Genomic DNA, 12,996 nt, shown 5'->3' with positions numbered 1-12,996 from the left:
AGGAAACTTGAATTCTTTTAACCTTCTCTTAAAGATTTTATTTTCATTCTCTAGTATAATTTTCATTGCCCTCTCAGGAAACTTGCCAATTGTTTCCACATCTTGCTTAAGTTGCCAAACTCAGAGCTGAAGAGGATTCTAACAAGCATTTGACAAACGTTGAGTATATGCAGAAGATTAAACTTTAGGTTCCTGCAAGCTAAGTTCCTATAATACATTCTAGTCCCATATTTACTCTTTACGTCAATGCACTATATTCGTGATCACCCCATATTTTACAGTTCCTTCCAAACTTTGTCTGTCAACAGGTGTGCTTTTCTTATTCCTTGGACTGGGAGGAAATCAAATATAACAGACACTCGTAGACGCAGAATGAAATCAACTCAGCCTGTTTAAGACGGCTAACATTGTACTAAACAGAACGGTCATATTGTGCTCTAAGTGTCACTTTTGAAAAAAAATTCTGCATCTATAATTCACAAGACCTCATGAATCACGATTAGAAGAAACAATCCTTTAAGACCCCCAAGATAATAAGACAGTCTGAGGAGGTTTTTTTTTTAGATTTAAAAATCTGTCCTATTTAAAAAAAAAACAAAACAGGAAGACCTTACAGAAACTAGTGAAGATGTGTCTCTGAAAAAAGTACTTCGTAGGAAAATACACATCTTTTTAAAAAGAGCCTAGAACTGTGAGAACAACAAGAGGCTATTTCAGAAAAGTTACTCCTTTCTTTTGTTCTTTTCTCAGCTCATAGAAAAAATATTTCATGATGGTTATTTCTTCCAATTTAGTAGGTTCTTGGTCTTGTAGTTAAAGGTAGTCCCCCAACTAGTAAGCACCTGACTTTTGCCTTTTTGGGAAACACCTGTATGAATTTTAACACAGTATAAGTTTGTGTAACCACCACCACAATCACCATACAGAACAGTTTCATCACCCCCAAAATTCCTTTGGGCTGCTCCTTTGGAGTCACACCCTCACCCATCCCTAACCCTTGGTAACCACTATAGGAGTCTCCATCCTATAGTTTAGTTTTTTCAGAATGTTGTCTAAATATAAACTTACAGTACGTAACCTTTGAGACTGGCTTCTCTCACTCAGTATAAGGCCTGAGATTCATCCAAGTGGTCTCGTGCCCATAATTCATTCCTGCTTACTGCTGACAAGCATCCCGTTGTGTGGACGTAGCACAGTTTGTTTCTAGTGCGCATATCGTGGTATTGTATTGTGGTTTTCACCAGCGTTTTCTCCAAAAATTGAAGATGTTGAATATCTGGGGATTTTTTCAGGGGGAGGGATCGCCATCATTTTTTCCAAAGTCAACGGGGAGAGTGGCCTAATTTTTCTCTTGTACAACTCGAAGAAAGCTCTGAATGGCCTAGAGTTGTGCATATATACACGTTTAAGTCCAGCTGCCCTTGAATATATTTTTATGTGCTTATTTGTCATCTCTGTATTCTCTTTGGTGAAGCATCTGTTCATATCTATTACCTGTTTTTTAATTGGGTTGTTTGCTTTTTCTTCTAGCATGAGTTTTGAGAGTTCCTTACATATTAGGGATCCTAGTCCTTTACTGGACATTATCCCACTCTGTAGCTTGTCTTTTCATTCTCTTGACCATGTCATCAGCAGAGTACAAGTTTTTAATTTTAATGAATTTCTTTTACAGATTGTGCTTTTGAATTTGAGATACAGATAAAGATCTATCTATATCTCTCCTGCCCCCATTTAAGTAAAATATATCCATTTACATTTTGTGTGAAATGTTCCAAATTTACACAAAAATAGAAAAGTCAATTACTTGCTCAAATAACCAATTTGTGTATGTGTGTGTGTGTGTTTATATTGAGAGAGAGAGAGAGCATGCACGCGCATGTGGAGAGGAGGGGCAGAGGGAAAGAGAAACTCAAACAGACTCCATGCAGAGCGTGGAGCCCGGCACGGGGTTTGATCCCACAACCCGGAGATCCTGACCTGAGCTGAAACCAAGAGTTGGATGCCCAGCTGACTAAGCCACCCAGGCACCCCTGTATTTATGTTTATTAGATTATATATACTTAGTATTTAAGTAAGGTGACTTAGGTTATGGAGTCACAGGAACTAGTTATCTTCAACATTGGGAAACTTACTTGAAGCCGTGACTCATCTCTAACTAGCAATATGATCTTTAGTCTATTCATTTAACTTCTTGGGTTTAATTCCTATTGTATTTAAAGAGGAAGTTGAGTTATTTAAGATTCCTTATAACTTCCATAATAGTATTAATACATAACAATATTAATACAAGATTAATAATAATAACAGTAACAGTGTACTTACCTGTATGTCATGGTTGCAAGGACGTATATTAAGTAAACACTCACATGTAATTCTTGCAACTGCCATGTGAGGCTGGTAGGGTCACTCCTGAGGGAACTGAGGTGTGGCAGGTAAAGTAGCTCAAGGGGATGCAGGGATGCAAGCCTGAGAGCCTGGCTCCAGAGCCCGCCTGGGACTCCCGGGCTTCACTGTGTGGTCTCCTTCTACTCAGTCCTGTTACTGCTTTAAATCAGATTTAGTAGAAATGAACATTTAAGGAAGTCTCTCATTTCCTTCTTGATTTTTTTTTATAATAAAGTGTGAATGACAAATGTTTAAATTATGAGGGAACAACTCTTGTTAAGATTATTAAGTCATTCAAGGGAAAATAAAGCAGGTTACGCATTACTGATAATAGTTACATGTTTTATGTATTGTTTATTGACCAAAGAGAATCTAAATCAAACTGAACTTACTCCTAGGACCCTATAATCTTTACGGTTGTGTAAAGGCTTCAAAATTATTTAAAAAACAAGCAAGAATAATATTTTCAGGTGGATTTTAACCAGAACAATGTTGCTCCTGCATGGTTCCGTTTCATCACATCCTCCTTTGGACTCCCCATTTTTGGAAGATAAGCTCGGCCAGACCGGGGGTGGGATTTAGAGTATTAGTATGTGAGTCAAACTTGAAGTAGCTAAGCTTGGAGAGGGAAGAGCAGTCTCGAATATATGGAAAGCTATTGTTTAGCAGAAAGATTTAGTAAATAAACTGTTCATGAAATTCTCACAGAGAGTAGAAAAGTGGGTGCCAGGAGTTGGGGAAGTAGGGAGAGGTTGGTGAAGGGACACAGACTTGCAGCTGTACGTGAATAAGGTGTGAGGGATTCACGTGTAACGTGGTGACTGTAACTGATGTGTAATGTGTCATAGAACTGACATTTGCTAAGACCATAGAACTGAACTGTTCTCACCAAAAAAAAAAGTGATAACTATATGAGAGATGGGTGTATTAATGACTTAGGTGGGGGGAATCCTTCCATGTTGTGTACTTGGAGCTGATCCCGCGATGCACACTTCCGTATTTTAAGTTTGGTCAGTTACGCTTCAACATAGCTAAGGCGAGAAAAGAAGGCTGGGACTGTGTGGGCTCGACCTGGGTCAGCGGCAGAAGTTATCGCGTGACCGACCTGCTTACGCAGCGTGGCTTTGCTGGGAGGCCATCCTGCAGACGCTAGGGAACCCGTGGGACCGGGATGCTGCGGAGCAGAGCCAGTCATGGTTTCCTCGGATCGCGTGACTCTTCAGTTCCCTTTCACAGTGCCTGGCATATAAGAGGCACTCAGAAACTAACTGTCAAATTCATGACTTAAAAAAAAACAGGATGGGAGAAATAGTCTTATCTCATTATTTTAAAACCAACGTGATTCTTAAAATGACTTACTTGATTCTATCTTGGTTTTAAAGAGTGATCGAGAGAGAGGAATATTTAATTTGATTTAGACTTGGGTTTACTTGCTTTCTCATTCCTCTCATATAGCATAAGGCTTCATAAATTTGTGTTGTAAATAACTTCGATAGCTATTATATAAATTACTACGTAAATTTAAAAATGCACACGTTGTTGTATGTGTGCATGTCTGAGTTTATTAATTTGTAAGCTCTTTGATATTAAGATTGTGGATTTTTGTGTTTCCCCTCACAGCACTTAGCCCAGAACCTTTTTGAAAGCGTATGTGAAAGATTTCAAATTGTGTGTGGGTGCACCTGGGTCGGAGGGGATGGGAAAGGGAAAGGGTTGTCTCTAAATCTCATTATTATTCAGAAATAAGATCCTATCATTTCTGTATGCTAATGCTGATTCTAAAATTTAGACATAATCAGTTCAAGCTAGATCTGAATTGTGTGTAATGTAGGGGAGTGTGTTCAATGTCTGTTGCTTTCTTAGGTGCATGTGAGGGAACCCTGGCTTGCTCGACCTGTCACCTCATCTTTGAAGAGCACATATTTGAGAAGCTAGAAGCAGTCACGGATGAGGAAAATGACATGCTCGATCTGGCCTACGGACTAACAGATAGGTAAGAGTATAGGACTACTTCAGCCATACTAATAATCTGGGAAGTTAAAGTTTTTAGTAGTTTGTATCTATCTGAGACCAGACGCACACATGTAATAGTGATCTCCAGGCACAGATAGATAACGGCCACAAACTCTGAATATCAAATATGTGACATTTCTTTTTGTTCTCACTCTTAAAATTTTCGCCTTTATGAAACTTTCCTTTCTGCTAAAGTAAAAAAAAAAAAAAAAAAAAATCCATTCAAGGTATAGGAGGTATAAGTTCTAGATCCTAATAAATCTTCTTTCATCTATTTTTATGCCAGGGATTAATATTTATCACAACTTAATGAGTTGGGATTCAATTTAGTGCTTTTTATGGTGTTCTTGAAGGACAGATTTGATAATTGGATGAAATTATCATGGGAAGTTTAACCTACTTGAAAGAACAGAAGTTTTAAAGAAACAATATATAATGGTAACTATATTAAAAAGAATAGTTCTGTTTCTAAGTGTATCTTAATACACTTCGATTTAATTAGAGCTTGTTCTTGATATTAACAATAGGTAGAATTCCTCTTTAAAGTAGTCAGATTTATAGTAATAAGTGATATTGAGTGATACTTGATTTTCAGAAATTACCTAGCCTTTGAGTTGGAGTTAGAGGAGCTAGTTAGTTACGTTATTGTTTCAGGGGGGCAAGATCATAAGGGATTACTCAATTAAGGTGGCCTTTGGTTTTAACTATAATTTGGTGACCCTCATGAAAAATCACTGTTTAAGAAATTAAAAATAATAGTAATAATAATAGCCATAAATTGTATATATTATATAACCATAATTTTGTAAAATCCTTAATGTCAACCATATTATTTAATCCTCACAAAAATGTTTAGATCACTGGTATTTATTTAGAGGTGAGGAATCCCTTTATTCCCTTTGGTGGTTCATTTCCCTGCTGGTGGCAGTGAGACTGATTCCCAGCAGGAGAAGCCGGGAAGACAGGATCTCTTCAGAGCAAAGTGTCCGGTAGCTGCCCCATCCCCATCCCCCTTCACATCTTTAGGTGCCATCTTCTCTGTCGACCCCTGTTTTTGCTGGGGAGTAGCGCACAGAAGGCACACAGTGACTGTTGCGGGGAAAGAGAACAATGCTTCTCACAGGTAGCAGTTATAAGACACTGGGGCACCTCCGGAATGAAAATAATTTTGCTCACAGCCAGTAGCCACATGTAAACAATTTCTGGGGTACCACATGTTCCAAAACAAACAAAGAAATTCTTTCGGTTCCTGTATGTATTTTAAAGTTAAGTGCTGTGTAAATGTCTTTATTTCTTAAGATAAAACGCCGTTGTTTTAATGTTTATTATAGAGTCTTCTTCACTGTGATCACTGCTGGACTGGTGATACATGGGCTCATAGAGCACTTACTGTAATGGTTACCGGTCGCTTTTTTCCTGTATCTCCAGGGCCTGATTCACCATAGGGCATCACTCAACTAGTTGTGGAATTAATGGTCGATAGAAAGAGAAATTCAGGAATTACCTGTGGGTCCATATTTGGTGATAGTCATTGCTTGGTGCCACCAATTTCCAGGGGTAGTGAACACAGAGGCCTCAGTGTCTGTAGTTGGAAGATGAGGATAATAATAGTACCTGCCACACTGGGTTGTTGTGTGATGCTCTTAGAACAGTGTCTGGTGGAGAAAGCAGTCATTAGATAGTTTTTAGCATTGTAATTGTAAAAATATCAATTTATGTGCTGGGTACTTACTATCATGCCTAGGTACTTGACAATGATTTTTCTGACCTCCAGGGTTAGGCAGTATCATCACCATTTTGTAGGCAGGAAAATAAGGTGTAATTTTACGAGATTTGCTTAAGGCTGCGCGCACATCTAGAGAATGACAGAGCCTTGATTTGCATCAGTTATATTGGGCCCCAAAGTTGTTGATCTTATACTTCTTTGAACTGAAGACCAACCCTTAGGAGTAAAGTAAACACACCCTCTAGTGTATTTCCACTGTCACGTATATGTGGCAAAGGGGACTGGAGAACATACCGTCAAGGTTTGTGCAGTGTCAGAATTTTGTGGAACTTTGGGTGAAATCAAGGCCACTGTGCAGTTGGTCTCCTGGTCTGGAGGTATAGACATTTTGTCCACTGGGTAGACCTAGAGCAAGAAGGTAGAGGAGAGAGGGGAGAAAACAGCTGCAGGCACCATTGCCTTTTCTTCATGGAGCCACCATCCCTGGGTCCCCATAACACACTTCTGTCCTTTTACTGCGCTTCCCGTAAGCTGCCCCTTTTCACTGACAGCTGTTTCCATCTCTGTCTTGCTTACTAAATTAAAAGTGCCTTGGAGACTAGCATTATCTTGTCTGTATGTGAACACTGGGAATAACCAGCAGTCTCTCTAGGACTCGCCACAGTCAGACGAATTGGTCTACATTGGCTTGACACATTTTCTGCCCTGCAGACAGAGCTCAAGGCATAATTGAGTACGGTCAAGGCTATTTGTAATCAGCAAATATGAATTATTGGCAGAAGGGGATTATTTCTATCAGAAGTCAGTATTTCCTCTGGTTAAACTTACTCCCTTGCTCAGAAACTTCCCAGTGGTCCCTTATTGCTCACTAGTTAAAGCCTAAACTCTTGGTGTTCAAAGCTCTCTGTGGCCTGGTGGCTGTTTTAGCCCATCACCCTCCCTGCATAGTAGCCAAGCCAGGCTGCAAACCCATATGGCCTCAAATATGCCTTGAATCCCTTTACCTTTGCCTCAAATGACTTTATCTTTTATTAAGTATTACATCCTCCCCATCCTTCAAAGCCCATTCTAAGTGCCATCTCTTCTGGCCAGAAGTAAGTGCTTTCTTCTTTCTTCTCAGACCTTCTGGCTTTCTCTCTCTGTGGCATCGGTCACGATCTCACATGTTAATTATCTGTAAATGTGTCTCATCTCTTCTGTTTGATTGAAAGTTCACTATTTCATACTGACACTGGTAGTTGAGTCCCAGAGCAGTTCTGTGAGGACCCTGCTTATTCTTCATCTTTAGGATTAGGTTAGGAGACTAATGTCTGGCATTAGGAAACGGGCCATGTGCCGTGCTGGATTCTGGACCCCTGCCTGGTCGGCTCTAAGCCGATGCTGCCGCCTTACAGCCCCCGGCACGTCAGCGTGTTCAGTGAGGGACGTGAGCTGCGCTTCCTTGCACACCCACTGACATTCAGTGGGTGCCTTTAGATGCTCAGGAAGTGCTGGATGGATACAGGAATGAGACCAAGACCTGCATGCCGAATTCCATCACAGTGTAGACAGTTTGACTGGATCACTAATACATTGTTTTTATGTGCCTCACAGAGAAAAACACTGCTGATTAAAATACCGGTATAAAGTTATCACTTGACATTTTGTGCATATTAAAAGAGCTATTTATACTTATTTAGACATATATTTGTAGGTCACTGTTTAAAAAAGTAAAATATAAATAAAATTGGTAGTAATTCTGAAGAAAAAAAAAGGAAAATGGAATTATATTCTTCCAGTGACAAATATTTACTTTACTAATGCCAAATTTATGTCCTCCTATGTATGTTTCTTAACTTTCATAGTCTCTTTGGACTTATTTTGAATGGTAGTTAAGTTCACACCTGTAGTATGAACACCCTTCCCACAACTCAGTTGAAAAGACGCCCATCAAACAGTGTCACTGAGCCCACAGCTCCAATGTGACTGCCGCCTCCCAGTGCAGCTGTGATTGTAAGATGCTGTTGATTTTAAGACCCATGTCCGGGACGCCTGGGTGGCTCAGTTGGTTAAGCAGCTGCCTTCGGCTCAGGTCATGATCCTAGCGTCCTGGGATCGAGTCCCACATCGGGCTCCTTGCTTTGCAGGGAGCCTGCTTCTCCCTCTGACTCTGCCTTCCACTCTGTCTGCCTGTGCTTGCTCTCTCCCCTTCTCTCTCTGATAAATAAATAAAATCTTTAAAAAAAAAAAAAGACACATGTCCATTTCAGAGATATTAAAAATGTGGCAAAAAATGCATCTGATAATTGATGACTTAAGTCCATGTATTTATTTCAAATTTGTTTTAAAGGTTTTAAAAAGGGTACCTTTCTTTTGTTGTCCGTATGGTTTCGAGGACGGTGGTGGTGGGGGGAATTGATGAATCGTTCTCTTGGTGTTGCTCAAACCTCTGTTCTCTTTCCCGCTGTCGTGCCTTCTGATATTTTCATTGCTTGTCAGCCCTTTCAGTGAAACACAGTAGTTGTAGGAGATGCTAGAAACTGAAGACGAACATGCTTTGGCACACTGTGCTTTTTGTTCCGTCTCACGCTTGTATTTCCGTGTAGCCTCTAGTTTTGAAAGGGTTGGGTATGTCTTTCGATGTAATGGAGATTTCAAAGGTAAGTAAATCCCTCACTGCTTTGGGTAGGAAAATGTCTGGTCGACTGCATTGCCTTATGAATAGTAACACACTTGGTCCTAAACCATAATTTCTCCCTCTTATGCAGATCTCGATTGGGCTGCCAAATCTATTTGACAAAGGCTATGGACAATATGACAGTTCGAGTACCTGACGCTGTGGCCGATGCCAGACAAGCCGTGGATGCGAGCAAGAACTCCTAAGCCAGAAAGAATTGGAATATTTTCACAAAATTTTACCTATTTTTATAATTATTATTTCTTAATGTAATTACATGAGAACATGGGTGAAGGGGTTTGTTATTATGATTAGCTTTACCACTTTAATTGACCTTACATAACTGTTGCATTTTGTAGTTCTGAAAGTATGCAACTGTTATTTTGGTTCACTTACAAAAAGCAAATCAAATATTAGAAAATAGTTAGTATTATAGAACCTTACATATTTTACCTTATGTTTGTCTAACAACTTTAGCAAGATATTTTCACCTTAATCTTATTCCTAATTACATGTAAGATTGGTTTAAAAAAGGTATTATTTTTCCCTTTTAGATGCGGGTGAAGGCAGAGATCAAAAATGGCTTGTCTAGAGCCATAGGACAAATGAGAAAATATGTACTAGAACTCGTATCTTCTTACTACACGTTTCGTGTTCAGACTAAAACTAGAGAAATTAGGAATATCTTATCAACAGCAATAATTAAATGAACAAAACTAATTGCTCAGTAAACCGCTTAATTTCAAAGACTATCGCTGCCTCTCAATAAAGATTTCAGAATTGTGATCCAGTGAAAGTGTCTGGACTTCCTCACAGCTGGGGCCTGGTTTCCGAGAGCCAGCACCCTGCGGGGCTGCTCAGGGGCCAGGCAGAAGCTGCATCCTGTCTGTGACTAGTTCTGGAAGTCACACAGCACCACTTCTGCCTCTCTTCTCATGAGCAATGAGGCACTGAGTCTGGCCCCTCGTTTGAAGAGAGTGTGTCAGAGAACTTGCAGACATGGTTTAAAGCCACCACAGTAACCATTACTTTGAGGTTAGCTTCTGGCACATTACTGCCTGAGAAGACTGGCCTTCTGAGTGTTCTGAACGTTTCAAGAAGGCCTGGAATTTGCTCTTACATTGATTTTGAAAGATTCTTCTGTATTCTTTATTATGATGGTTCGTTGGTTTTCTTCTCTAACTCCCAATAGTTTTCTTCCTGACAGTTGGTTAAAATCAGAGAGAATAATGGTGGGTTCCCTTTCAATTCTGTGTAATTTTAGTTAACATTTCTCTGCATTTTGCTATCAAGAAAGGCAGCTTCCTTTGGCATAATAGTATGTATAATTGTTGGTTACATGCTAACACTTAATATTGTATTTCGTTTTCACAAATAAAACCAACCTGTAATTACATATGTAATTCAGAGCTACTGAATTAGTTTTCCACGTGAATGATTCGAAGAATTTTGAAAACCTTTTGCCTAACTTTCACAGTGAAAATACTGTCTAATTTTTGTCTTAAAGGACAACTTTCTTATTTTCTTAATGACTATTTTAATATTATGGTGATCTGTGTAGTTTCTATCCTAGTCATTTAGCATTTATCAGAATAATTACATTTCGCTTAAAAAATTGTTTTCTTAGGGGGAACTTAGATTCATTATATGTTTTCTCATCTTTTTCTTCTTGTTTTACAATTCTTTTAATTGCTTTTCCTGCTCCTAAACTCCCTGAAGTTTTGTGGCAAACCACATTTTGGATCAGAATTTGTTAGGTGGATTTCTTATTTATAGGCTAACTTACCACTCTATAAAAACTAGAAATAATGTGTTTTATGCACATTCTAAAAATAGTACATGAAACTTTATTCTAGGTATAAACTGTTCAAAGGTATTCAAACATTATACACAAACTTTGATTCCTATTAGAGAAATATTTAAGAATAGAAATATGATCTTGGTTAAGCAACAACAGGATTCCTTTCATGTGTCAACACATCGCATGATATCAAGTTGTTTTTATCAGATTTTCTTTTGTTTATAAGTTTCTAGAAACTTAAAAATTAGAAAACCAGCTGGCAGGAGGAAGACATGATCACTTGCAGACACAGAGTGGTTATTACAGAACAGAAACGGGGTTAAAAGACCATTTAAATCTACCAGAGGCCATTGAGAAGTGGAGTGGATGGGAAAGGTCTCTGTAGTGAGACCCGTTACTCCTGCGGAAACTTAGTAAGAAATCATCTAATCATTGTCCTCATTCCTCTTTTCCTTTGACTCTCATCTGCCCATCTTACCACCTGGATGTAGGATTTGTCATTTACTTTTTAGAGATGGTTTGATGTTAAAAAATTAAGCAGAGCCTTCATGCCTTTCTGCTTCCCTCTGTCTATGAGCCGCTGCTGAAACCATGACCCCTCAGCGTGGTTCACCCAGTAGTCTTTACCCTCCCTCACCTGCCCGAGGCGAGGCCTCAGACTGCCCTTTACAGCGTTTCCTGCATTTGGCATTACGTAGCCTTATTACATGCAGCACTTACTACATTTGTCCCCTGATAAGACAAAGCTTTTTCAGAATAAGGACTGGGTTGTGTTCGTCTTGATAACTGCGGTTCTATGGTGGTATTTGCCCCACAGTAGGTATATCATAAATACTTGAGTTAAACAAAACCTGGTCTTCTAAGGAGTGTCTTGCTCTGTGGCAATCTCCCGTTACGGATGAGACCACATGAGCTCAATATGGGCCTGTGTCCTGAGCCTGCCTCTTAACTCCAACTTGAACAGAAATCAGGACACACCGGTTTTCCTGAGAGATCAGATAATTTCCACTGTATTAAGAAGGATTGTTCAACTCGTCATCTTTTTTAAACATACCTTGAATGAAAAAGCTTTTGAATGGGCTAAAGTCAGGTCTCTCTGCTGGTCTTGGATCTTGCAGGTAGGTAGTTCTTGAAATACAAGTGCTGAGATCCTATAGGCGGTACATGGTCTCTGGCCCCTTGAGTCACGTGACACCATCATGACGAAGCCTCCAGATGGGCGCTTCTCCATCTGGGGAGTGTCTGCCATCATGTATTTCGCAAAGCCTCAGTGATTTCCCATCAGCGTCAGGCTTTCCGTTGGTCCTAATGAGGATTCCTTAAGACAGTGAAAAGGGATAGTTAGTTCACAGACTATTTTCCCAAACCAAGCAAACCAAAGACTGAGGAAAAGTGAGAAACACATTCTTCTTAATATTTTTATTTTAATGTCCTATCTTTAATAGAGTCTTAACTTGGTTTCTTGACTGAACTCCAAAGACTGAGTGTACCTCGAAGAGATAGCAAAGTAGCTCTCCTTTGCTGTGAGGGAAAAGCATGGGGTTTATTGTTTGAAGACCTGGGGACTGTTTAAAAAAAACTATCTAAACCTTGAAAATAAAGCAAAAAGATTACTACTGCAGCTCACTTTAAAGTGGTACTTGGAGGATGTCTAACTGGGCACCAAGGATCACCTGATGCTCTGAGACAGGGGCATTAGCAGACTGTCCTGTAGGTCAAATCCAGCCCACCTGCTTTAGGTCACTCAGCCTTACTGGCGCGCGGCCCAGCTCATCTCTTACTTACTGCCGCGGGCTGCTTTCATCTGATAGTAGCAGAGTTGAGCAGTTATGACAGAGACAGGTGACTTACAACACCTAAAATATTTGTTGTCGGGCCTTACACAGAAAAAGTTTGCTGACCCTGGCTCCAGGGAAGATAATTTTGACTTAGTACTTACTCGCGATTAGGATCCAGTCCCTCTAAAGTTAGACTATTTTTTAAAAAGGTTTATTTGCTTGAGAGAGAAAGAGAGTACCCACGTGCACACAAGCAGGGGGAGGGGCAAACAGAGAGGGAGAGAAGCAGGGAGCCATCCAAGGGCTCTGAGATCATGACCTGAGCCAAAATCAAGAGTCAGACTCTAAACGACTGAGCCCCGTGGTGCCTCATCTGAAGTTAGATGTTAATTACCTTAGAGAAGATTGTTAAGTTGCAAAGGTTTTTTTGTTTTGTTTTGTTTTTTGGTAGAAAAGTAACTGAGAGTTATGGTGTCTTGCCTTGTAGGGTCTCATCCTGTCCTCCGGCTGCCTGGGCAGTCTCCTCCAGCACTCTTTCCCGCTGCATGTATGTGTGTGTGTTTGCTTTTCAGGTCCTTCTTTGATCTAGCTTTGTCATTCTGCTGGTCCCCTCATTAATGAGTTAAATAAATCTTTG

General features: G+C 39.8%; 1 protein-coding gene across 1 annotated transcript in view; it reads left to right on the top strand.

Moving 5' to 3' along the window:
* The window catches only part of FDX1 (ferredoxin 1), a 32,004-nt gene extending 21,828 nt beyond the window's left edge, over positions 1–10,176 (top strand). The window contains exons 3-4 of the mRNA XM_059417804.1: positions 4,249–4,378; positions 8,872–10,176. Coding sequence (XP_059273787.1) covers positions 4,249–4,378; positions 8,872–8,986 — 245 coding nt within the window. The 3' untranslated portion in view covers positions 8,987–10,176. The remainder of the gene's footprint in view (positions 1–4,248; positions 4,379–8,871) is intronic.
* The last annotated feature ends 2,820 nt before the right edge of the window (positions 10,177–12,996 follow it).

This window comes from Mustela nigripes, chromosome 1 (assembly GCF_022355385.1).
Source record: "Mustela nigripes isolate SB6536 chromosome 1, MUSNIG.SB6536, whole genome shotgun sequence".
In the NCBI taxonomy this organism is placed as follows: Eukaryota; Metazoa; Chordata; class Mammalia; order Carnivora; family Mustelidae; genus Mustela; species Mustela nigripes.
This window is presented reverse-complemented; position numbering and strand designations above follow the sequence as displayed.